The sequence below is a fragment of the Hemicordylus capensis genome, chromosome 4 (assembly GCF_027244095.1).
Source record: "Hemicordylus capensis ecotype Gifberg chromosome 4, rHemCap1.1.pri, whole genome shotgun sequence".
Taxonomy (NCBI): domain Eukaryota; kingdom Metazoa; phylum Chordata; class Lepidosauria; order Squamata; family Cordylidae; genus Hemicordylus; species Hemicordylus capensis.
The window spans coordinates 88,598,417-88,625,656 of NC_069660.1; the positions used below are offsets into that span (position 1 = coordinate 88,598,417).

General features: G+C 44.1%; 2 protein-coding genes across 7 annotated transcripts in view; one reads left to right on the forward strand and one right to left on the reverse strand.

The window, feature by feature from the left end:
* The window catches only part of LOC128323812 (cytochrome P450 4B1-like), a 53,098-nt gene extending 44,395 nt beyond the window's left edge, over nucleotides 1–8,703 (forward strand). For 3 of the 4 annotated variants that reach the window (XM_053247620.1, XM_053247621.1, XM_053247619.1), the window contains exons 10-12: nucleotides 1,377–1,441; nucleotides 6,912–6,994; nucleotides 7,574–8,703. In XM_053247620.1, the coding sequence (XP_053103595.1) occupies nucleotides 1,377–1,441; nucleotides 6,912–6,994; nucleotides 7,574–7,742 (317 nt within the window). In that variant the 3' untranslated portion in view covers nucleotides 7,743–8,703. Of the gene's footprint in view, nucleotides 1–1,376; nucleotides 1,442–6,911; nucleotides 6,999–7,573 lie in introns of those variants that run through there. The other variant, XM_053247622.1, reaches the window with a different exon arrangement.
* Nucleotides 8,704–16,629: 7,926 nt separating this feature from the next.
* LOC128324412 (cytochrome P450 4A11-like) overlaps nucleotides 16,630–27,240 on the reverse strand; it is a 46,192-nt gene continuing 35,581 nt past the window's right edge. For all 3 annotated transcript variants that reach the window (XM_053248950.1, XM_053248949.1, XM_053248948.1), the window contains one exon: nucleotides 16,630–27,144. In XM_053248950.1, the coding sequence (XP_053104925.1) occupies nucleotides 26,976–27,144 (169 nt within the window). In that variant the 3' untranslated portion in view covers nucleotides 16,630–26,975. The remainder of the gene's footprint in view (nucleotides 27,145–27,240) is intronic.

Here is a 27,240-nt window from a genome sequence, read left to right on the forward strand (position 1 = left end):
GTTTAGTTGTTGTAGCTGTTTAAGTAACACACATGGAAATCACTGTAGAGTCTAAACTAAATAGGTTTATTAGTGAAACAAGTGAATTTCGGCCCGTTGAATAACGGGCGCTAGTAACGGTGCTCCTGGCCCCCCGCCGCCATTCCCCCTCCCTCCGCCGTCTGGCTGCCCGCCCTCCCAGCTCCTTTGTGTCCCCCCCTACATTTAAGGGCCAAATCGGCCCAGGCACTTGCCCCCGTCAGGCCGGGGAGACGGAGGCCGGGACTGGGGGCGGAGCGGAGGCCATGTAACTTTAAAAAAAAATTGCTCCCGCGGCCGACGCCGCCGACCCTCCCTCCCAGCTGCCGAGTCCCCCTTACCCTGGCCCACTTCCGTCGGCCGAAGAAAGCCCTCAATTTAAGAGGCAGAGAGGAGCTCGCAAGCAGAGCTCCTCTCTGTGCAAAGCCTCTTCCCGAACTGCCGCTTTGGGCGCTTGCGTCCTTTGTGCCCAAAGCGGCAGTTCGGGAAGAGGCTTTGCACAGAGAGGAGCTCTGCTTGCGAGCTCCTCTCTGCCTCTTAAATTGAGGGCTTTCTTCGGCCGATGGAAGTGGGCCAGTGTAAGGGGGACTCGGCAGCTGGGAGGGAGGGTCGGCGGCGTCGGCCGCAGGAGCAGTTTTTTAAAAAGTTACATGGCCTCTGCTCCGCCCCCGGCCTCCGTCTCTTTCGGCCGAGGCGGCGGCTCTGCCGCCGCCTCGGTCAGTTTCCCCCGCCGCCACTTCTCTGGCTTCTTCGGGGCAGCTGCTTCTGGCCGCCCAAGATGGCTGCTGGGTGCCGGCGATCATGTCTCCCTTGCCCTGTTCTGGGCATGCGCTGCGCGCATGCCCAGAACAGGGAGGCACGGACGGACACCAAGCGTTTTATTAGAGAGGATACATTTGGGATAGGAAAGACCTATCCTATCTATCAGCTACATAAGGGAAGGGAGAGCAAGAGGGAGCTACATAAGGGAAGGCTACATATTCAGCTACATAAGGGAAGGGAGAGAGAGAGATGTTTCCATCTTCTCTCTAGGAGGGAAGGAAGAGAACTGACTCACTACAGGAAGTACCTGAGGAGTCAAAGTAGGGGTCATAGAGTAAAGAAAAGCAGGGACAGATAAAGGAGACCCTCACTAGCTACCTCTGCTCCTAATGCCCCTAGTGGTCATTAGGATAGTTGGTGCAAAAGGCCGATGCACTGGAACTCCATCTCCAACAGCTACTGCATAAATCAACCAGTCTGTACAAATCAGCTGCTGAGAACTTCAGTGTTGTTTAAATCACATGGCATGTTAATTAACTTCTGCTAATTGTATTATAATAGACTTTCGACTAATTGCTTCTCTCTTTTCTTCACAGGATTCCTTGTTTCACTGAGTATTTATGGACTTCATAGAAATTCTGAGATTTGGGACGATCCTGAGGTAATAAATAATAAAATGATTGCAATATTTTTCTGATAGATGACTAGATGTATGATAGCAAGATCTTGTTGATGAGGCTGTGGTAACAATGCATTTAGTACTGAAATGAGAACAAGATAGCAAAGAATACAGCAACAATTCTGCGTCATGTAAACATTTCTCTAAGGAAAAGAGCACTGAATAGAACAGGTTCACAGAAGATAAGATCAAAGCTGAACACTAGAAGAAACTATCAAAGAATGGGTGGGCAGTCAACCAAATTAACAGAGGAGGTTGAGGGGAATATCCACACTAGGGACTTTTAAGAACAGATTAATGGAAAATATCAGGAATTGATTAAATTTAGTCAATCAAGTTTTAGTGCAAGAAGCTTGAAATCCTTTCCAAATGCCCCCTGCCCCCCCCAATACTTCTGGAATATCCTTGAAGGTTGTTCTTTCCTATCCCATGAACACTAGTACTTCCAAATGTCCTGTTTAGATAAAAGAGAGAGCTTGGACACACCAGAAATACAGATGCATCCTCTGTTTCTTGTAAAGCGAGAGGCATTTCTTATGCCATGTGGAGTACAGTATATTGAAAAAAGCTTCAATTAACCATATCTTGATGGGAGTACTGATAACGCAGGATCATAGGAGTTTCAATAAAAACAAAAACAGATCACTGTGATGTACCTGGGGTCCCACTCAAGGCCCTGGCCTTCAGGCAGGGCCAGCCAGCCTGTCCGCTAGGCGAACTAGGCAATTGCTTAGGTTGCCAAGTGGGGAGAAGCACCAATGGCCTGGGTCACGTGCCATCCACATGGGCCTCCCTGTGCAAGTAGGCAGATGCACACACCTCCCATCACCCAAGCGGGCAGGTGAGCAAGCAGATGCTCTCCATCCCTGTAGACTACTTGCTCACTTGCTGTCCTCACTGCCTTCACTTGCCACTTTTGCCACTGCCGTTGCTTCTGAGCACCTGGCCTGCCATGGTGTATTATAATCACATTGCTGTGTTGCTCAGTGATGTCATTATAATGCACTGTGGTGGGCCGGCTGTCCAGAAGCAGGAGGCAGCAGCAGGAGCTGCAGGTGGAGGTAGTGAGGAGAGCAGGCAGATGGGTGGGAGGGCAATGGGGACGGACTGTCTGCCCGCCCGCCCGCCCACTTGCCCACCCTCCAGGAGGTGCCCTCCTGTGCGGACGAAAGGGATGCCAAAGGCAGTCTTCGCCTGGCAATCCTTGGCTGGCCCTGTTCAGGAGTCAATTAGTAAGCTAAAATAAGACTGTGTCTAGTACTCTAGTCTAGTTCATGACTACTGGATCAAAACTCCCGAAATAAGTAGCTACCACCAGCAATTATTGTGTTAGACATCAGCAGGGCTCTCCTTTAATGTATCTACCTGAGCAGTGTCAAAGCAAGAATGTGGAAGGGGATATATTATGCTCAGCATACACCCAGATCAGAGCACAGAAGTGCTTTAAATTAATAAATGATGTATTTAGGATACATGACTCCAGGCAGTCACTTAATAAATAAATGAAGAAATGTTTCTAAATAATAAACTATATGATAATCAGCATTATCGGCTTTCTTCATCACCAACCTTTTTCTGGGCATTTCCTTATGGCAATGAACTGTGAGATGTTCAAAACCTTTGTGCAAGTTCCACGTACCATCTTGCACACACTGCTGCAGGCTTCAGTGCTACTTCCTAGCATGATCTTACCCTCTGTGCTGAGCAGGGACCCAAAATGGTAGCAGTGTGCCCGAACCGGTCCGGCGGCCATTCCAAAGAATGGCCGAACTGCCGGACCGGTCCGGCCCTGCCTGGTCCGGGTCCGGGTGGGGGGTATGCCTTTAAGGGCGGGAGGGCTTGCTTAGCCCTCCTGCCTCCTTGCCCCCGCCAGCGCCCGTATTGAACAGTATAGGGGCGCTGGAAACCAGCCGCCCCCCCCCGCTGCCGCCGCCGCGGCGAAATAACCCCCAAAGTCAGCCAGCCAGCCAGCCCTCCCTCCCTCCCAGCTAGCTGCCCTCCCACCCACCCACCCGCTCGCTCACCCGCTCGAACACTGGATAAAAAAACGAGAGGAGCTCCGGCACAGAGCTCCTCTCGTTCGGAAGGCCTCCTGAAGAATGGCGGCTTGCGCGCGCGCGCATGCACGCACCACAAAGCACGCCGTTCTCCGGAGGCCCGGTCTACCCAGCGGGAAAGGGCCGGGTAGACCGGGCCTCCGATCGCTGGGTAGACCGGGCCTCCGGCGATCGGAGGCCCGGTCTACTCAGCGATCGGAGGCCCGGTCTACCCGGCCCTTTCCCACCGGGTAGACCGGGCCTCCGGAGAACGGCGTGCTTTGCGGCACGCGCATGCGCGCGCGCGCAAGCCGCCATTCTTCAGGAGGCCTTCCGAACGAGAGGAGCTCTGTGCCGGAGCTCCTCTCGTTTTTTATCCAGTGTTCGAGCGGGTGGGTGGGTGGGAGGGCAGCTAGCTGGGAGGGAGGGAGGGCTGGCTGGCTGGCTGACTTTGGGGGTTATTTCACCGCGGCGGCGGTGGCAGCGGGGGGGGCGGCTGGTTTCCAGCGCCCCTATACTGTTCAATACGGGCGCTGGCGGGGGCAAGGAGGCGGGAGGGCTAAGCAAGCCCTCCCCGCCCTAGAAACAAGGCCCCCCTTCGGTGCCGGTCCGGACTTCTCCGGACCGTGCACATCACTACAAAATGGTTTTTGCAGCACCACCTGCTGGTCAATGTTTGCTTTCCGAGCAGAATCCACCCATCCCTCCAGTCACCACAAAAATAGTAATGAAAAAGGGTGGGGTCTTCTTGGACTGTAAAAGCTGGCTGGCAAGTGGCACTGTGAAAACCATGTGAGGTTCCTGCTCAATGTGTGCGCTAGGAAGTAACACACAAGCCTGCAGAAGTGTGTGTATGAGGAGGAAGATCACACTTGGAATTATATGAAAGCTTTCGACATCCCACAGTTTATTGTCATCTGGAAATGTCCTCAGTCATCCTTCATCCTTCTACTGTTCTTAATCCTTCTTTAGCTGCATTTGTTCTGTTTTTATGTTTTTATTGAATTGTTTTTATCTTGTTAACCATCCTAGGAGCACGAAGGGCGGTATATAAAAATGAATGACTAAAATACTGTCTTCATTCCATCTCTCTCTCTCCAGTTGTCTCTCATTCTTCCACTACACTCTTACTCTAGAGATGCTGCTAACTCATTCTCTGCCCCCATCGCAAATCTGTGGAACTCATAAAATTTTGCAGCAGTCTTGTAATCCTAGGGGAGTTGCCACCCCAGCTACCATGATGTTAAATACATTGTAATTTAATTTGGGACCAAGAATGGCCCAAAACATCTAGGTGTCTGGAGTGCTAAATGCATCCCACCAGCACACATGTGGTGGTGATCTAATGAGCCCAGCCAGCAGATACAAAGAGCTCCTCCTCCTTTCCCAGCTGATTTGGAAAAAGAAGAGGGGGATGGAGTGGAAGTGGAGGACAGGTGAGTGGTGGGCTAGAATATCTCCCCCACCCTCCTCTCTTCGAAATCCACTGTGGAAGAAGGAGCAGCTCTTCAGGCCTACTGACTGAGTGCATCAGATCACCACAAGCTGCCAGGTAAGAGCGTAGAGTGAGTCTTGATGCTAGGTGGTAGGCAGGTGGGGCAGTGGTGGTGGGTGGTAACTGCCCTCCTACACTAGTCCCTGATCATTCTGAGGAAGCTTTCTGTCTGCCTTATAATGAGGCTGGCTCTGTTTAGGGCTTACTTTCACTTTCACATAGCCAATGAAATGCCCAGTCTTGATTGGCACTGCTATATGGCAGTAGAGGGTCTTCAGCCTTTTAATTCTGCACCATTTTCCTGCGGAAAGTCTGCTCCCCCAACTATTATGAGCCCCCAAAGACAGCATTTGCTTCAGTTGCATCTTCAGGGAACCATAGCAGCTTGTAGGGGGTATTTTTGGCATGAAAGTGGTGCAAAACATCTTCTACCTCTGCACCTAACCATGCTCTCTTGCATGATTGCTATTTGAAAGTGACAGGAAGCCCCAGAACAAGGATGGCATGTTTAACGTCATGTCCTTTTGGTCTCATAGGTGACTCCAATGTTTCTCTTTCTCCAGAATCAAATATCCAAAATGGGAAGGAAAAATACCTCTCCTCTTTTGGCTCTCATTGCTGCATTACGGGGAAAGTGTTGGCGGGTGGGACAGGGAGAAGCAGTAGGTTTATCATGGAATTCTGCTACCCATTCACATTTTGTTAAGATGGCTTCATCAGCAGGCAAAGGAAGGGGGAAAGAAGTGTTTCCCCACCTCTCATGCAAATGTCACTATTCTCACTTCTCCATCTCTTGGGGAAACAGATGCCCTCTCTGAAGGCAACTTCCAAAACCTGTCCCCTACCATACCCTATGGTTATATATTCCCATACCTAACCAAATGTATGGCAGTCTCTCAGGGTCTTGAGAAACTATCTGTTTTTGCTAACTGTCTAGGATTGCAAAATGATTAGGGAGTTAGTAGGTACCTGAAGGTCACAAAACATGGCTGTGTGTTATATTCTGCTTGGTAGGCCACAATTTACAGACCTGTGTCCTGTGTATAGCATCATTGGAGGGGGAGAGGAGTTTACTGGCCAAGAACATTTCAAATTTTGTTTCAGATATTGAAACAAAGACATTCTGTTTCAGGCCCTAGTTAAGCAGTTTCACTCTCACCTCTCCCCTCCCAATTCCCCAATGAGGCCAGTAGCCGATGGCCTCATTATCATGCTCCAAGCTCGGCCTTGTTTTGACTAGGAGGAGAGAGGCGAAAACCAAAGTGCTCCACAATGGAGGTGTTTTTGTGCTCTTCTGCTGTTCTCAGCAAAAACAGAGTCTTACAGCAAAACAGCACAAAATGATTGTGCTTGGGCCAAAATGGCTCTGCTCAGGCCCTTTGGTCAATTTAAATTCAGACACCCATCGAAAATTGAGTGTGAATTGAATTCACAACAACCCTGTGAAATAGGTTAGGCTGAGAGAGAAGTGATTGGCCCAGAGTCACCCAGTTAGTATTATGGCTGAATGGGGATTTGAACTCGGGTCTCCCCAGTCCTAGTCCAGCACTCTAACCACTATAGCACGCTGACAGAAAGGACAACAGCTGGATTTGGAGTATTGCCTACAATAGGTTGATCTTTTTGTTTTGTTTTGTGGGGTGTTTGGAAAAGCCCTTTCCTTCCTTTCTGGGTAGCACCTCAGGTGTTAACTAATCACTGCATTTGTAGCTATGAAGTAATTTTCTTGAAGGTTATATTAGCTGCTGTTTCACCTTTCATTACAGTGTGCAGCATGGCTCGCTTGATTAACCTATTGCAGAAAAACATTGCTAAGTGTAGCAGTTTTCCTGTAGGCAGTTTCCCCTCTGGCCCTGACTACTGCCTAATGGATCCATTACCACTTGATTCAGACTTTCACGATTTTTATTTTCTGCTTCAGCTCTTCAATCCTCTAAGATTTTCCCCAGGCAATACAGAACATCGCCACCCATATGCTTTCCTTCCTTTTGCTGCTGGTCCAAGGTAAGTTTTTTAAATTTGATATTCTGATTTTTTAAAATAAAAAATCTTCCATGAAGGAGGTCATGACATTGCCTGGCATCCAGATTAATCTTCCATGGATGCACCATTCCCCCCCACCTCGTACATGGGGTTGGGATGGTGTGTGTGTGTGATTATCAGTATCTTCCCTAGCCTCTGCAGCCATCTGTACCATCTGAAATTATCTCCCTAAGGGTCCCCCAACTCTCAGCGACATGATTTAGAAAGGCACAGGCAGCTGCTGAGGAAAAGGCGCATTGGCAAAAATCCCCCTCATGCAACAGAAAAACCTGGCATGTCCATGGAATATTAGTCTGGATGTCATCTCATATCTTCCATGAAAGGCAAGACTGTATTCAAGGTTTATAAAATTGCAGATCACTTCTATATAAATCACTTCTATAGAAATACACTAAATAAATATATCCAGATACTTTCAGAAGGTATATAATACCTGGACCTGAATTCCAGGATTAAAGTTTTCTTTGTCTAAATACATAATGCACCATTTTCTTGAAAGACTATTTAAAATGTATTATTTCTTTCTCTTTTCCTATGCAGGAATTGCATAGGGCAGCAATTTGCTATGAATGAGATGAAAATTGCTCTTGCCTTGACGCTTCTGCGGTTTGAGTTGTCTCCTGATCCTTCCCACCACCCCATTCCCATTCAACAGGTTGTTACCCGGTCCAAGAATGGGATATATCTGAATCTGAAGGCTCTCTCCTGATGCTTGACATTACAACAATTGTTATGTTTCATTACTTCCAGTTCCTAAGAATAAAAATGGTAGACTCCATAAATATAAGTACTGACCAGGGTACATTTGCTCTTTTATAGACTGTTCCTTAAACTAGCCCATTGTTTATGGAGTCTTTTAGAATTGAGGCTGGACATTGTTTGTTTATTTTTTAATTTTTACAATTTATATCCCACTCTCCCTCCAAGGAGCCCAGAGCGGTATACTACATACTTACACTTCTCCTCACAACAACCCTGTGAAGTAGGTTAGGCTGAGAGAGAAGTGACTGGCCCAGAGTCAGCCAGCAAGTATCATGGCTGAATGGGGATTTGAACTCGGGTCTCCCCGGTCCTAATCCAGCACTCTGACCACTACACCACACTGGCTCTCACGCTGTTGCAGTGTTATCACAATGTAGTCAGAATTCTAGAGCAGTGGTGCAGTGCTGCAGGGGCAGGTAGGATCACAGTCCTGATCCTTTTTTTCTTCCAGGGTCTCGGCAAGGGTTCAAAGTCCTTTGCTTTATAAATGGAAATAGTATCCTGCTCTTGCTATTACAATGAATAGAATAGTAATCCAATAATTACATAATTGTTGTAATTACATAATGTATTGTAATTATGTAATACAATAATTACATAATTGAATATCACTCAAAAGGCCAAATTCGCCTTTTGCATGACTGACCAGCAATATCCATGTCAAAGAAAACACGGAGGAACAGTCAGGTGGAATCCATACATCCCAGTCTACAGAGCAACTCTCTAACCATCTTGTTTCAAGATGGCAGATTGAAATGCCACTGCCCCTGTTAGGACCTCCTCAAACCCACTCCCATGTTTTGTAAATCTGGTACAGGGGCATATCTACAGGCCCAGCACGTGCCTGGGCGCCACTTTAAGGGGGGGCGCCATTTATTTATTTATTTTAAATGGCCACCGAAAACAAAATGGCCACCGTGCATGCTCAAATGGTCTCTGTGAGGCCCTAGGCCATGCCAGGACTCACAGAGGCCATTTGAGCATGTGCGGTGGCCATTTTGTTTCCAGTGGCCATTTAAAAAGAAAAAAGAAAATGGCCACCACACATGCTCAAATGGTCGCTGCAAGGCCCGAGAGGCCAGTGGGGGGAGGCGGAACCTTTGCAGGACCCCCCCCCAGATTTTAGGAAGCCCCCCAAAGGGGCTACAGGTATTTTTTTAAAAAAATACAATATAATATAAGTCACTGTACACATATTTAGTTTGGCACTATGTACAGCGAATCAGGGCTTGTGAATACTGAGCTGAAGCTTATGAGCTAGGATTGTATTCATTTGCTCTTACTTTGCTTCTTGTGATAAGTGAGTTAAATGTGATGTCTTAATAATATGGCTATTAATTGTGAGTTTGTCTTTGAATCAGTGTGAAATCATTAGTATTAAGGCCCACTGGGAGTTTCTTGCTCTCTTTCCCTCATTTTAATTGTCTTTCTGAAATACTAGAATATATTCCAAGCAGTGACACAGTTTACTCTGCATATCCTTTAATTATTTTCAGAGTATCTGGGAAAAGTCAAATTCTCCATTTATTTTTAAAACTTATATAACAGTGATGCCTTAATGCATAGTAGAGAATTAGACAGGCACTTCAGTTGAGTTTTCCAAGTACACCTCCACATAGTATTTGGGTATTTCATGAGCCCCAGCATACTGAAATTTGTGGTTTCACAGCATTTTTTGGTCTGGCTACGTCTACTGCTAAATAGTTTTTGAAATATTAAAAGATTAACGAGCTTGACTTGTATTTTTCAGCTGATATTATGGTAAAGTTACCTGAAAGATGGGTGTCAGATGTTTGGACAGGGGGTGCAATTTCAGTGCTTGCCCTAGGCGCTATTTTCCCTAGATACGCCTCTGATCTGGAGTTTGAACTGGAGTTTAATGAGAGTTTGGGTAAAATATAAAAAATGGTTGGAACCTAAAACTCCGTTAAGGTTATCCCCGATTGAAGCTCTAGCACGTAAAGAGGTAAATATGCAATCGCAATGGGGTACCTATAGGGATTTGTTATGTTTTCAAGAAAAGGACTGTAAGTTAAAAAGTTTAATTGAAGTACAAAATTTGGTTAATGACTGGTTTCAGTACCATCAGCTTAAATGAAGTTTATAAGAAGGATCTTAAAGTTGGATTTGAGGATCAGATGTCGAGATTTGAGAAGGAGTTGTGTGAAAATGATGAAAAATTAGTTTCTAAAATGTATAAGCTTTTGCTTTTGGAGGAGACAAGAGATGAAGTGGTTAAAATGACTATGGTAAAATGGGCTCAAGATGTGGGGTATAATATAGAAATGGCAGCCTGGGAAAAATTATGGAAAACTGATTTAAAGTTCACTGCATGCTATGTTTTAAAAGAAAATTATTATAAAATGATGTATAGGTGGTATTTGACACCTAAAAAACTGGCATTAATGTATAAAAATGTTTCAAACAAATGTTGGAAATGTGGACACTCTGAAGGAACTTTTTTTCATATGTGGTGGACTTATAGGAAGGCTAAGGCCTTTTAGGACATGATATATAATGAATTAAAGAAAACTTTCAAAATGACATTTCCTAGGAAGCCAGAATCCTTCCTGCTGGGAATAACCAAGGAGTGTTTTCTACAACCAACTTAACATTCTTTATGTACGCTACCTTGGCGGCCAGAATAATATATGCGCAGAAATAGAAGAGTAATGAACTGCCCTCAAAAGAAGATTGGCTGATAAAAATTTTGGAATATGCGGAGATGGCAAAACTTACAGTACTGATAAGAGACCAAAATTTGGAATGTTTTAAAGAAGATTGGAAACCATTCTTATTGTATTTAAAGAACTACTTTCCTAATATTGATTTTACAACAGGGTTTGAAATTTAGTAATATTAGCAGGTTGAGTAGATCAAAATCGAGTTTGTAAGGTTTAGATATATGTTTTGAATTATTATAATAGCAAGGGTTAATTCTGTAGTTGGTGATTCACGAGGAGGTGTGAGCGGGAAGTCAATATTTGTTTAATGTGTTGTGAACGTTAAGATATTGTTAAAAGCAATAAAAATTTAAAGAACAACAAAAAAGATACGCCTCTGATCTGGTATGTATCAGGCTGTAAACATCTGGGTTCTAAAGTGAGGGTGCTTCTAAATTGAGTGGTTGCCAACTTTTTAAATATGTTGGACTGAAATAAAAATACTCCCATCAGGATTCCCTGAGACCCCCGCCCAGGTACTGTAAATTTGTTTTGTGTTGGACTGTAAATACAATAGTTATTTTGGGGAAACATGGACACACATACAGACATGATCTCATAAGCTTTCTTCCCCTTGGAAAGCAGGCTAAACATGACATACTCGTAGCAATGCTTCTCTTTCTGCAGCAGTAGCACTCTAATGTCTTCCGTTGATGTTAAGCTTGCATATTATGTAAGCCACTGCTCTTAGATTATGTATGTGTGGGTCTGCTCCACTCCCTGCTGGAGCCACACCCTTGGCCATGGTAAGCATTTAAAAAAATAGCAGAGCTTTGGTGGGTGTGGGGAGGCTGCTGGAGGCTCCCAGCCTGGGCCATTTGGAGACCCCCTGGACCTTGGAGGAACAGACTTCCAAGGTCCAGGGGTTAGTGCACCTCTGCCAGAAACCTGAGTTTCACTGAGGACATCAAGCCTAGATGTGTAACCAAGATTTGAAGTTGGCTTGCCAAACTAAGTGCTAGTGATGTGCATGGAACCAGCTGGCCCCGTTCAACGTTGAGCTGGTTTGCACATCCCTACTAAGTGCTTCTCCCACTGAGGTGTGTGCTGTTTCTGAACCCACATGTATCTCTGGCTTCATTCCAGATGAACCAGCCCTCTTTTGCAATCAGGGCTAATGGTTTCTAGGTGGATTACATGGTGAAAGCTTGCCAGTTGGAAGGCCGTGCAAAGCAGGCTGGGAATAGCATCCAGGGCCTCACTTGGAGGTTGAGGCTGGGGGCATACCTCTGGCTTAGCTTGGCTACTTCCAAGAAACTGAGCTATGTGATTGTCTGCAGTGCCAACTTGGTCCATATCTCAGGTTGGGGGGAATCTGTGTTTCACCCTCCTGCAGGGAAAGAAGCAATCTATTACCCTGCCTACTTGTGTGGAGAGAGTGAAAAGAAAGTCAGATATTGCAAGAGGCTTGTTGTAGGTAGAAAACTCTTAGGAAAGAACAGAACATTTAAATTAGGTAGCTTGGAATCTGCTTCCTCCAAGTCTCACCCCAATTCATCTTGACACGAAGATCCATACAAGGAAGTACATAATCAGCATCTTATAGGTTAATCACAAGCACTACATATATTACACAGGCATGGGAGTGGCTGTATGTTATGGGTGCAGAGGTGCACCTAGGTAGTTTTGGAGCCTGGATCTAAAGGCCTTTGGAGCCCCCACCCCCGCCACCACTTTGGAGGGCCCCCCACACACACATACACTCACACCGCGACACACACAGTATTTGTAACGTGGATTCTTGAGGGAATAGCAACTGAACTCACAAGAATTTAGGAATAGAAAACAGGTATATTTATGCAAATATGCATTAACAGAAACATTTCAACACACAACACAGTATACTCCCATCCCACGTGTTTATTTCATCACTCCCCCTCTGTCTCTAAAGCAGAGGTCACTTTCAGGCAACAGGCACAGTGGTGGGCCAGCACCACTCAGGACAGATTAAGGAAGATTTGGAGGCCCACAGAGGATGTGGAGGCCCTGGACTTCGGCCCAGAGGCCCTGGACTTTGGCCCAGAAGTAAGAGCACTTCTGTATGGGTGGAGAGGTAGAACAGCATTCCATCATGTTATTTCATCTGGGTGTTTTTCACACAGGGCTTTTAAAGCCATTTACTTTGCATCTCCTCTGGAATGGAAGGTATGTGTTCACATATTGGGCAGATTTGCCCCGAAGTCCCTGCAAGCTAGCAGGGAGATCTTCACATACATTGAAAAATTTGGGTTTTTCACTGTGCATTAGAGTGTAGCCCAATTTATTTCTGGGGTTTTAAAAATCCACTTTTTGCTACTTTTTCTGGACAACTTGGAGTTCACAGTAAACTTGCGGTAAAGCCTGCTGTGTGAAGAATGTCCTGACTCTGCCCCCACCTCTGCACAACCTTCTGTGGCTTCTTTCTGTTTGCATTATTCATGTAATGAGGAATGTTACACTCAGAATCACCGGCTGAACAACTGTGCTGTGTCATTTTTTAGCCTACTTTCCAGTAGGCTTATGAGATCACCCGACATTCTGTGTATCCAAGTGTCCATGTCTGTGTTCCCCACATCAACTTCACAACGCATGGACCAATATGAACAAAATTGGGTACAGTTATAGGGACACATAGGGACACCTCAATGGTGTAGTTTGTGATTATGTCATCCACCCCAATTCAAGATGGCAGACACATAAACTTTTGAGGCGCAAGTCGGCTAACTTGTGAACCACCTAACCAATTTGAATCAAATTTGCTATAGCTGTAGGGACACATAGTGATGCCCCAATGGCGTAGTTTGTGATGATGTCATTCACCCCAATTCAAGATGGTAGACGTGTGAACTTTTGAGGTGCAAGTGCACTAACTTGAGGACTGTCCAATCGATTTGAACCAAATTTGGTACAGTCGTAGTGAGTGACACACAGCGACACCTCAGTGGTGTCGTTTGTAATGATGTCATCCACCCAGATCCAAAATGGCAGACATGTGAACATTTGACATGCAAGAGATCTAACTGGTGGACCTCGATTTGAACCAAATGTAGTCCAGTTATAGAGATAGTGAAAGGAAAGTAGCAGATTAGTTCTTACTAGAATAACTTGTTTTTTAATCGAATCTGTGGGGAAATGGCTAAGTTATGAGCAGTAAAAGTTAAAAAGCAGACATGAAACATTTAGACCACAGTTGGGTCTTTTTTCTATCTTTATGATGGGATTTTTTTTAGTGTAGACTAGGGAAGCACAGGCTGAATCGATTGCTTTAGGAAAAGTCTCTTTAGTTAGTCTGTCTTCTGCACAATACACTGTCATGGGTTACTTCAAATAAATGTGTGTTGAATTTCTGCAAATTAAGAACAAAGAGGGCCCATAACATCAAGTTTGCATATGCCTAGTAAAGTTGGAATGTCTGTGAGGAGAAAGCGGGAGGGGAAAGGGAGTGAGTGGGCAGAGTGGGAGGGAGGAGTAAACAGCTTCTGCCCTTGTTGCCCTGGAAACAGTTTTGAAAGGCCTCTGCCATTGTTGGCTGGGGAAATATTTCTGCTTAGAACTGTGCACTTTGGTAAAAGTTGGAATTCTGCTTCAGAATTCCCATCCCCGACCACTAGGAGTTAGCTTCTCATGGGGCAAGTCTGCCCCATGTAGGAGGGTGGTGGGGATGGCTCTTTAAAAGCCGCCTAGCACTGGTGTGGGGAAAGCTGGGCAGCTGCAGCATTCCTTGGGATCATCTGGAAGAGTGGATGGGGAGAGAGTTTGGGTAAAATATAAAAAATGGTTGGAACCTAAAACTCCGCTATGGTTATCCCCGATTGAAGCTCTAGCACTTAAAGAGGTAAATATGCAATCGCAATGGGGTACTTATAGGGATTTGTTATGTTTTCAAGAAAAGGACTGTAAGTTAAAAAGTTTAATTGAAGTACAAAATTGGGTCAGTAATTGGTTTCAGTACCATCAGCTAAATGAAGTTTATAAGAAAGATCTTAATGTTGGATCTGAGGGTCAGACGTCGAGATTTGAGAAGGAGTTGTGTGAAAATGATGAAAAATTAGTTTCTAAAATGTATAAGCTCTTGCTTATGGAGGAGACAAGAGATGAAGTGGTTAAAACGACTATGGTAAAATGGGCTCAAGATGTGGGGTATAATATAGAAATGGCAGCCTGGGAAAAATTATGGAAAACTGATTTAAAGTTCACTGCATGTTATCTTTTAAAAGAAAATTATTACAAAATGATGTATAGGTGGTATTTGACGCCTAAAAAACTGGCATTAATGTATAAAAATGTTTCAAACAAATGTTGGAAATGTGGACACTCTGAAGGAACTTTTTTCATATGTGGTGGTCTTGTAGGAAGGCTAAGGCCTTTTGGGACATGATATATAATGAGTTAAAGAAAAATTTTAAAATGACATTTCCTAGGAAGCCAGAATCCTTCCTGCTGGGAATAACGCAAGGAGTGTTTTCTGCAACCAACTTAAAATTCTTTATGTACGCTACTACAGCGGCCAGAATAATATATGCGCAGAAATGGAAGAGTAATGAACTGACTTCAAAAGAAGATTGGCTGATAAAAATTTTGGAATATGCGGAGATGGCAAAACTCACAGTACTGATAAGAGATCAAAATTTGGAATGTTTTAAAGAAGATTGGAAACCATTTTTATTATACTTAAAGAACTATTTCCCTAATATTGATTTTACAACAGGGTTTGAAATTTAGTAATATTAGCAGGTTCGGTAGATCAAAATTGAATTTGTAAGGTTTAAGATATATGTTTTGAATTATTATTATAGCAAGGGTTAATTCTATAGTTGGTGATTCATGAGGAGGTGTGAGCGGGAAGTCAATATTTGTTTAATGTGATGTGAATGTTAAGATATTGTTAAAATCAATAAAAATTTAAATATTAAAAGAAAGGAAGAGTGGATGGGGAGTGACAAAGAGGAGGCTCGTCACTCACACAGGGCATCTGGGAACTGCTGGGGTTCCCACACAATTTGGCAAGGTCTTCCATGCTTCAATCCACTACCTTTGTAGGTTGATGGCAAGATTAAAAAAAATATGTGAACTAATGTGACAGCTATATTTAGGAATAGTTTGTTAACATGTGCTTCTGAGCATATGGTGAGTGCTGTTAGCTACACAACCTAAGGAGGTAGGGTACTGGAGCATGGAAGACAAATTGTATTTCCATTGTTATGATATTGTAAGCCAAAACAGTATCTCAGACTGGGCATCAGGTCTGAAGTGTGAACATCATGGGCCATCAAATCTCTTTGCTTTTTGGAGTTCAGCTGGAACTGTCACACTCATAATTACCCTGTAAACCAACCGTTTTTTGCTTTAACCGATTTATAATTATTGTTTAGTAAAATTATGACATTTAAAAGTATAAATGCCTTAGTTGTATTTTTTTTAAAGGAACATCTTACAGTATGTGCTAACTGATGGACTCCAATCGATTCCTGAAGGCTCTGGGGGTAGGTGTTCCTGTCAAAGCTCTAGTTGCTCTCTGGAATGGAGAGACAGCTTGGGAAGACCTTTTTTTTTGGTGGGCGGTGGGGGGAGAGACTACAGTACGTTATCATAGCACAATTATATACAAAAGATCTGTTTTTACATTGGGTGTGTACACACACACACACACACACCCCACAGAGATTTAGAGATATGAGGTTGGAAAACAACAAAGTTGTGAGGTATATGTAAACAATACTGTAGCCCAAGGAAAGGGGGTATAAAACAAATCAGGTGATCGGGGGTGTCACATCTAAGGTCCATTTCCACAACTTGTCCCATTGAATTTTGGAAGAAGTACATTTGTCTTTCTGCACAAAACCATACAGTCTCTTCCAGAAAAAATTCACTGTCTTATCCACATGTATCTCTTGGTCACGTCTTACCTCCCCAGTCCTATGCAGGAACATAGCGTTAATGACATATAGGTTTACTAGCCAGATTACAAAGTGGGGGGATGTTCCAATTTCCTTATAGGAGAGCCCCCATCCCATCCCATTTCTTCGAGGGCTTTTTACTGGGACCCCGAATAATGGTTCTATCACTCGAACCAGAGGTTAATTCTTCCCAAGTCTGTTTTTCCAAACCAGGCCACTCTAATAACTTGCTTGCTTGCTTGCTTATTTATTTATTTATTTATTTATTTGTTTGATGTTTATACCTCCCTTCCAAAATGGCTCAGGGTGGTTTACAATTAAAAACAGAAATCATTAAAAACAATTAAAACAGAAATACAAATATGAACACCAATTTAAAAACATCTTAAAAATAATTAAACTATCAGAACAATTAAAACCCTGAAAACCAGGTTAACATTAAAACAATTAAAACTAATTAAAAACCCTGAAAGGCCAGGCCAAACAGATGAGTTTTAAGGGCTTTCTTGAAGGTCAGTAAGGAATTAAGATTATGAATTTCTTACTCTACTTACTCTATGTCACACTGCCTTGGCCACCACACACTCCTTTAAGAAGTGCGAGTAGGTTTCCCTGAACGTTGTGCCTAGGGCGCTGGCTTTTTGCTGGCAAATAATTCTGGGACACTCCTGTGTGTTGGTTCTCTGGGAGCCATGCTTTAGTCTCATTAAGCAGTAACACTTGGTGGTATAAATGCCACCTCATTTCCCAAATATGAAAGGGGACCTTTTCCCCCTTAAACAGAGCTATAGGCTTATCGGGCTGCAACAGATATTGTGAAGTGTGGCGTATGTGGCATTTATGTTCTAAAGCGGGTTTGAAAAAAGCCTCTTCCAGAATCCCCACATAAATTGTTTTCCTTAGCTGCTTGACCGAGGAGGATTCTTTAAAGAGATCTGGAACAAGCTTCCATTTTAAAAATGTAAATAACAAATCTCTCAGAAAATCCTGATGGTCCCCTTTCAATGTTTGCATGACGTTTCCCTCAAAATTTCCTTTCTCCCACCACACCTTACCCCATATTGACTTCTGCCAGTGCAGGGCGAAAAGTGAAACCCAAGTCTTTTGTAAGAGGTTGGATCTGTTGCAAACATTTACAAAAATCCAGTTTCCAAAATTGTAGGACATAAATTCAGTCACAACGTAGGGCTGCAGGGCCGGTAAAGCTAGACACCCGCTCAGCCTCCATAAAGGCTACCACATGGTCCAACGGGAAGGATGCCGTGTGCCATACTAAATGGAAGACTTGGCTTTTGACTCTACGGAGGAGATCGAGTGGAGGAGGGTAGACCGCCTCCAGGTTGTGCACCAGGGATATCAGGTAAGTTCGGACGTAAATCTTTGCACTAGACCACCACTCACTCTGGGCCATCCCAGCACCCCACAAGTGGCTTTAAGGTTTTTCTCCATAGGGAAGAATGCAGGTTTCAGCAGCCCCATAACTGCACTTGAGGGGTGCTGGGGTGGCCCAGAGCGAGGGTGCCAACCACCTCCATGGGTTGCTAACCCATGAGGTACTGGGTTTTGTTGTTACTGAAGTGTTCTGAGTGTAGATTCTTTGGTAGCATATAAGATTTTCAATGACAAACCATGAATCCACTCTCGTCTGCTAACCTTAAAGACACATAAACTTCAAAAATCACTTAAAAATCAGCCCTTTGCCTAGTTCCTTTCAAATAATTCTGATAGCTTCCTGGCCCCCCTTGGGCACTACCACCCACCACACTCCGTTCTTGGACACCCCTTTCCCCCCGACGTGAAGCTATACATTTGCCGACACCTCCATGCTTCTTTATGGAGAAAATCCTTAAAGTTGCGTAAACTTCAAAAATCACTTTAAAATCAGCCTTTTGCCCAATTTCTTTCAAATAATTCTGATAGCTTCCTTGCCCACCTTGGGAAATACCACCCTCCACACTCCACTCTAGGACACCCCTTTCTCCCTGACGTGAAGCTATACATTTGCTGCAATCCTCATTATTCTCTATGAGGAATTCAAAATAATTTTAAAATTCACCAATAATCAGAGGAGTGTCTGATTGCCTTGGAACTTTGTGGGTGGTAGTCACCCCTGGGTGTCTACCACCCACCCCACTTTTGCACCCCTAGGTGCTCCAAAATAGGGGATATGGGCTGGTTCGGGTCCCATTATACCCTATGAGAAAAATAATTAAAAATATTTCAAATATTCTTAAAAATCATAGGGGTGTCCAATTGCTTCGGGGTTTGCATGGTTTTTGGCACCCATGGGTGCTACAAAATAGGGAATAATGGGGTGGTTCGAGTCCCATTATACCCTATGAGAAAAAAATAATTTTTTTCCCCAAAATTCATTAAAAAATCGTACAAGTATCCAATTGCTTTGGGGTTTGGGTGGCAGGTACCCCTGGTTGCCAGATACCCCCCTACCCATTTTTGGATGTCCAAACCAGTTATAAGTGGTTCAAAACAGTTCAAATTCGAACCGAACCAGGGGGAGGTTTGAGCAAAACCAAAACCGAACCACCCCCTCCTGGTTCGAAACTGGTTTGAATTCGAACCGAACAGGGCAAACTAGTTTTGTGCACATCCCTACTCTTAACATAAACTTGTGAACCAAAAAATATTGGCATTGTTGTGTTTTTTTAATGAACATGATAACTGCAACAACAAGAACAAAAGCAAGTTAGAATGATTGCATAGCAACAACTGTTCAACTGTGCAAATTGGCAACCTGTAGCATTGCATTGCCTTTGCAAGTTGACATAGGACATACTATTAATATTCAGTGGGCTGGTGGTGCTATGGCAACCACCAAATGAAAGACAGAATTGTACAGAGCCGCATGCATGGAAGAGGCAATGCTGGGGGAAACTTGACCGCATTCAAAATGCCACATGGCATTCAAGTTAGCCCCTGCTAACTTGGCAAAGAGGCACCTTTTAACATGGAGATTCTTTTTATTCAGCAGGGGGAGAGTAACTGGCCCTATCCACCCCCAGCACAGTACCTCCAGTGACTGTTGTTGGTGTCTATCTTAGGTTTCTTTTTAGATTGCGAGCCCTTTAGGGACAGGGATCCATCTTATATATTTATTATTTCTCTGTGCAAACTGCCCTGAGCCATTTTTGGAAGGGCGTTATATAAATCGAATGAATGAATGAATGAATGAATGAATGAATGAATGAAATATTATTATTATTATTATTATTATTATTATTATTATTTCTTGTCTATACAGTCAGACAGGTGTTATTGACTGGTTTGTTTTATCCAGACATCGGGTCCTTCCCAAGGACCTGGGATGGCTGAATTTTATCAACAATACTGTTGGTTATTATAGATATTGTTGCAAAATATAGGCTGTTCCCAGTAAAGTTGCTTTTTGTAAGTGGCTGGTGGTGATTTCTGTGGCCCCTATGGTGTTGAGGTGCTCTTCAAGTTGTTTTGGAATTGCACCTAGGGTGCCAATTACCACTGGGATTATTTGGGTCTTTTTCTGCCACAGCCTTTCAATCTCAATCTGTAGATCTTTGTATTTGGTGATTTTTTCTATTTCTTTTTCTTCTATTCAGCTATCCCCTGGTATTGCTATGTCGATTATTTTGACTTGTTTTTCTTTCTTCTCGACTACAGTTATATCTGGCGTATTGTGTGGCAGATGTTTGTCTGTTTGTAGTCGGAAGTCCCATAATATTTTTGCATCTTCATTTTCTACAACTTTTTAAATGTTATGGTCCCACCAAGTTTTGGCTACAAGTAGCTTGTATTTTTTGCAGATGTTCCAGTGTATCATCCCTGCTACCTTGTCATGCCTTTGTTTGTAGTCAGTCTGTGCGATTTTTTTTACAACAGCTGATTAGGTGGTCCACTGTTTCATCTGCTTCTTTACAAAGGCAGCACTTGCTGTTTGTGATTGACTTTTCGACTTTTGCTCTTATTGCATTTGTTCTTAGTGCCTGTTCTTGTGCAGCCAGTATTAAACCCTCTGTTTCTTTCTTCAAGTTGCCATTCTTAAGCCATTGCCAGGTCTTGGTGATGTCTGATTTTCCAGTTATATTGTGCAAATATTGACCATTCAGTGGCTTATTTTTCTGCTCGGTTCTTGACTTGTTCTTTCTTGTAGGCCTGCTTTGTTTCATTGGTGTTGAATAGTTGTTTTTTTATTATTTCTTGTTTACACAGTCAGACAGGTGTTATTGACTGGTTTGTTTTATCCAGACATCGAGTCCTTCCCAAAGACCTAGGGTGAAAAAGGCTAATTCCATGCTAGGGATCATTAGAAAGGGGATTGAAAATAAAACGGCTAACATTATAATGCCCTTATACAAAACTATGGTGCGAGCACACTTGGAGTACTGCGTACAATTCTGGTCACCACATCTTAAAAAGGACATTGTTGAACTGGAGAAGGTACAGAAGAGGGCAACCAAGATGATCAGGAGCCTAGAGCACCTTTCTTATGAGGCAAGACTACAACACCTAGGGCTTTTTAGTTTAGAAAAAAGACAACTGTGGGGAGACATGATAGAGGTCTATAAGGTCATGCATGGTGTGGAGAAAGTGGAGAGAGAGAGATTCTTTTCCCTCTCACACAACACTAGAACCAGGGGTCACTCCATGAAATTGATTGCCAGGAGGTCTAGGACCAACAAACGGAAGTACTTTTTCACACAACGCATGATCCATTTGTGGAACTCTCTGCCACAGGATGTGGTGACAGCCAACAACCTGGATGGCTTTAAGAGGGGTTTGGATGACTTCATGGAGGAGAGGTCTATCAATGGCTACTAGTTGGACGGCTATGGGCCACCTCCAGCCTCAAGGACAGGGTGCCTCTGAGTACCAGTTGCAGGGGAGTAATGGCAGGAGAGAGGGCACGCTCTCAACTCCTGCCTGTGGCTTCCAGTGGCATCTGGTGGGCCACTGTGTGAAACAGGATGCTGGACTAGATGGGCCTTGGGCCTGATCCAGGAGGGCTGTTCTTATGTTCTTATGATGGCTGAATTTTGTTGTCAATGTTGTTGTTGTTATAGATGATGTATAGGGAATTGATGTATAGTAAATTAGAAATGCATAGAATTGCACAGCCTGAATTAGTTTGAAATAATGGTTCTCTGCAAGAGATGTTGCTTTGCTTGTCAGTGCAACGCACTGTCAAAACTATGTTTCTCTAGTAGTTTTCCATCCCCCATAGGTTACAGTGACCGACTGTGATATGTAAGAAAAAGCTGATATGACTAGGAAGAAGCTGGCTGTCTGCCCGTGTACATGCTTGTGGTTTGTGCCTGGCCTTGGTTAAGCACTCTGGCAACAACATGCTGTTGTTTTGTGTGGATGACTTTTGAATTTTTCTTGTATAAAGGTATGGATGTATGAATATTCCTTTGTCTTGCTTTGAGCATAAGCCAAAGTAACACCTCTGTTCTTAAGGCAGAATAAAAGCTTTGATCTTTAAGTCCTCTCATCTGGGCTGGTTATTGGGCTCCATCCGCCCAGAAAAGAACCTCCCCTACTGGGTCAAGTCTACCATACTACATCAATAGATATCATCGCAGAATATAGGCTGTTCCCAGTAAAGCTGCTTTTTGTATTATTATTATTATTATTATTTAATAGAATATATATTAGAATAGAATAGAATATATATAATATAATATATAATATATACTAATATATTATTATTAATAGAATATATATAATATAATAGAAGAAAAAGAAATGGAAAAAAATGACAAAATACAAAGATTTACAAATTGAAATTGAAAGGCTGTGGCAGAAAAAGACCAAAATTATCCCAGTGGTTGTTGTTGTTGTTGTTATTATTAATAAAACTTTTATATCGCCCTTCCAAAAGGCTCAAGGCGGTTTACATTAAAACACCATTAAAATCAATTAATAATTAAACAAAAATTATAAAGTATAAAACAATGATTAACAATTAAAAACATCATAAAACAACAATTAAATAATCAGAACAATTTAAAAACAAGTTTTAAAAAGCTGAGAAAGCCTGGTTGAAGAGATGTGTTTTCAGGTGTTTCCTGAAAATTGCCAGAGATGGGGAGGATCGTATCTCAGCAGGGAGCGCATTCCACAATCTTGGGGCAGCAGTCGAGAAGGCCCGTCTCTGTGTAGCCACCAAACGAGTTGGTGGCAACTGGAGACGGACCTCCTCAAGTGACCTCAGCGACCGGTGGGGCTCATAGCGAAGAAGACGCTCTCTTAAATACCGAGGGCCTAAGCCGTTTAGGGCTTTATAAGTTATGACTAGCACTTTGTATTTTGCCCGGAAACCTATTGGCAGCCATTGTAACTCCATCAACAAAGGAGTAATGTGGTCTCTACGAGATGACCCAGAGACCAACCTGGCTGCTGCATTCTGAACCAACTGAAGTTTCCAGACTATGTACAAAGGCAGCCCCACATAGAGTGCGTTACAGAAGTCCAGTCTGGAGATCACCAACAAATGTACCACTGTTTTGAGGTCATTGATCTCGAGGAACGGGCGCAGCTGGCGTATCAGCCGGAGCTGATAGAAAGCACCCCTGGCCACCGCCTCAACCTGAGAAACCAAGGAGAGACGTTGATCCAGAAGTACTCCCAGACTGCGAACCTGTTCCTTTTGGGGAAGTGTGACCCCATCTAGAACAGGCAGATCAAAATCGTCTCTAGAGTTCCGACGCCACACAATAAGTACCTCCGTCTTATCTGGATTCAGCTTCAGTTTATTCTCCCTCATCCAGCCCATTACTGCTTCCAGGCAGGCATTTAGGGAGGATATGCCAACTCCTGACAAGGTTGACATGGAGAAGTGGATCTGGGTGTCATCAGCATACTGGTAACACCCAGCTCCAAATCCCCTGATGATCTCTCCCAGCGGTTTCATGGAGATGTTAAAAAGCATTGGAGAGAGTATGGAGCCTTGAGGGACACCATACTTAAGGTCAGATTTTGAAGAGCAACAATCTCCAATCGACACCATCTGGAATCTGTCCGAGAGGTAGGAGTGGAACCACTGTAAAACAGTGCCTCCCACCCCCAACCCCCTCAGACGTTCCAGAAGGATACTACGGTCGATAGTATCGAAAGCCGCTGAGAGATCCAAGAGGACCAACAGAGTCACACTTCCTCTGTCAATTGCCAATTGGAGATCATCCATCAGGCCGACCAAGGCAGTCTCCACCCCATAGCCCGCCCGAAAACCAGTTTGAAATGGGTCTAGATAATCAGTTTCCTCCAAGACCGCCTGGAGCTGAGAGGCCACCACCCTCTCAATTACCTTGCCCAGCCATGGGAGATTGGAAACTGGCCTATAATTGCTCAACTCTGAGGGATCTAACGCAGGCTTCTTTAGAAGAGGTCTAATAATTGCCTCCTTAAGACAAGGAGGCATCCTGCCCTCCCTCAGAGAAGCATTTATGATTTCTACCAGGCCTCCTACAACAGCCTCCCTGCTAGATCGAACAAGCCATGTTGGACAAGGATCAAGAGGACAAGTGGTAGGCCTCACCACTCCAAGCAACTAGTTCACATCATCAGGAGTCACAAACTGAAATTGATCCAGTCAAATCGTATAAGAGGAGTTGTCGGACACCTCCAGTTCAGACATCAAATTAATTGTGGAGTCTCCATCTAGGTCGGCCCGAATCCGAGAGATTTTGTCTGCGAAAAATTCATTAAACACACCACAGCGGGTAACTGATGCCTCCAAATTCTGGTTCAAGGGAGAGGGGGCAGATACTAGTCCCCTCACAACCCTGAACAACTCCGCCGGACGTGAACTCGCAGAGGCAATACGGGCAGAAAAGAACCGCTTCTTTGCCGCATGTATCGCCTGAGCATAGATCTTTAAATGTGCTCCATGTCGTAATCTGTCGGATTCGAGTCGAGTTTTTCTCCACTTGCGCTCCAGTCGCCTACCTTGCCACTTCAGCCCCCGTAGATCTTCCATATACCAAGGGGCCAATTTTGAAGCAGGTCGGAGGGGACGCTTAGGAGCAATCGTGTTTACTGCCCTAGTGAGCAAGTTGTTTGAGTTCTCAACCAGGGCATCAACAGGATCACCAGCAGAGCCAACATTAAATCCCTCCAAGGCTTCTTGGAATCCTACCGGATCCAGTAACCTCTTCGGGCGGACCATTCTAATAGGCCCCTCGCCCCTGCGAAAGTGGAAAGCAGTTGTAAGTCCAACCTTAACCAGATGGTGGTCCGTCCATGACAACGGGGAAATCGTAGGAGTCCCCACCCACAGAACACCACCCTGATCAGAATAAAAGAACAAATCAAGCGTGTGACCTGCAATATGCGTTGAATCAGAGACCGCTTGAGATAGGCTCATAGTCATCATGGCCGCTATGAACTCCTGATCTGCCCCGGACAAATTGGTCCCAAAATGAACATTGAAGTCCCCCAGCACCAAAAGTCTGGGAAACTCCAACGCAAGTTCCGCGACCAAGTCCGTGAGCTCAGTAAGGGATTCTGTTGGGCAGCGGGGCAATCGGTACACCAACAGAAGTCCCAATCTATCCGTGGTCCCCAAACTCAAATACACACATTCAATATGGTCCGATACCCGAACAGGGACCCTGGTAAGGGAGATGTTATCCTTATAGACCACAGCCACTCCACCTCCCCGCCCACATCCCCTCACCTGCTCCTCTACAGACTATCCTGGCGGGAGAAGCTGGGACCAGACTGGACCACTAGCCTCCCCCAACCAAGTCTCAGTAATACACATCAGGTTGGCCCCTTCATCCATGATCAAATCATGGATGAGTTCTGATTTATTCTGGACCGACCTGGCATTGCAGAGGAGCAAAGTAAGGTTATGTGGGATATTGGCAGTGCTCCCCGAGGTCAAAGAGCTGGCAGGACAGCCGGAAAGGGGGACAGCTATTAGATTTCTGACCACCCTTCCCCTGGAACAGCCTGCTGACCTGCCAACGTTTCTTCTTCTATTCTCCAACACCACCGGAATAGCTGCCCCACCTTCAACGAAGGCACTCCCTGACTCCCCATCTCCAGAGAAACCCACACACATTACAACTTCAACCCAACCTCAGCACAACTTAAAACTGGACTTAAAAATTGGACTTAAACTGGATTTAAACCAGAACTTTAAAATTGGTGTCCTAGGTGCAAAAACCTGTCATTCAAGACAGGGGTTTGCTTCCTGTTAGCTCTTTAGAGAGAGAAGAGACTATTCACAACAATGTCACAACAGTCCACCGAGCAGTCACACACTTAAGTGAAGCATCCGGAACTTTCAATGTCTTTTACTACTTGGAAAAACTCTCCTGTCAGAAACTGTACTGACATTATGGTGGCAGAGAAATATGATTACTTGACCTCTACCAGTGCCATGGAAAAAGCTCTTAAACGAACTCTGGCCTGTGTCTGGTCATATTAGGCTCACATATTCCTCCACTTAGCTGTTATCCCTGTTGCAATACCACTCACAATTTCCTGTTATACCCAGGAAAACTTCATGGGTTTTATTCAGCGGGAGTGTCACACAGCTATACTAGTTCAAGATTCCGCTTGGTTCAAAGTGACGTTTTCAGCAATTCATGGACATTTTGGGACTTGGTAAGAGGGATACAGGAGTTTGTGTTGATTATAAGGAAATAACTGGTTTTCTATTCATTTCTATGAAGTCTCACCCAGAAAAATAGCAATCCTACCAATTGAGGAAGGTTGGCTATGGCCTGGGGTTAGGGTATAAGTAAACAAATGCCATAGCAAAGGAGCTAACAAGGAGCCAATTTCCAGCCCTTAGGGTGTGCGCTACATTCTGGGCCTTTGCTAACAATGCAATATGTACATCAAATTGTTAATGGGTCTGCCAAGTGCATGATAACTAGATTAACTCTAGTTCCAATCAGGCCCATGTTTTCTGTTCATGATGACTAGATTAACTCTAGTTCCAATCAGGCCCATGTTTTCCACCACCAAGGAAGAATGCCTTGCTCTGTACAGGAAATGAGGTCAGAAGCAGAATTTTTATAGAAATGACCTTGCCTAACAAATGAAATGGATTTTACTTAATTTGTTTCCCTTTGGAACTTAACAATGAAATGGAAAGGAGTGGTCACAATAGAAGCAAATGTTTACAGCAACGAAGAATGACATACAGCGAAGGGCCAAACTAGACGAGATGCTGGAGATCTGGGACTGGATCTCCCACCTCTTTCCATTTATATTAATGGAAAGCGATGGGAATTTATGTAACTGGAAACCCAGTTTGTAATGTGACCATTCGGCTGTGAAAGAAGATGTTAACTGTTTCCCCTTGCCATTTTCCTGATGAAAATAACCTCCATGAAACTCTTATATAGGTACACATAAGTTTTCACAAATGAGGCAAATAACTCCAGGGGGTGGAGGGTTTATCGGGAAAATAGCAAGGGGGTAAAGGGTTAAGTGAATTTAGGGGCCCTAGTGCCTGCCTTTTACAGAATTCAAAAAGATGAAAGATCTGACCAAGGATCATTGTTGTCTCATCTAGTTTGACCCTGAGAACCGATACTGAAAGAAAAATTCCTTTGGGGCTCTTTGCTATCAGTTGAGTCTCTTTAGCAATAGGTTTATTCCATTATCAGACTTCAGGACAAGCTGTGGGACTGGGACAGGAGGCTTTGCTGGATCAGGCAAGATTTCAAATCGGAGCAGGATTTGGACAAGAGCCACTTTCATCTCATTCATGGCAAACTGCTGCCCAATGCAGTTCCTGGGGGGAGGGAGAAAGAGAGAAGCTTTTGAGAATGGCAGTATGGAGCTTACAATCAGAGGGAGCTTTACTTCCAAATACCCTAAAGTTCTATGA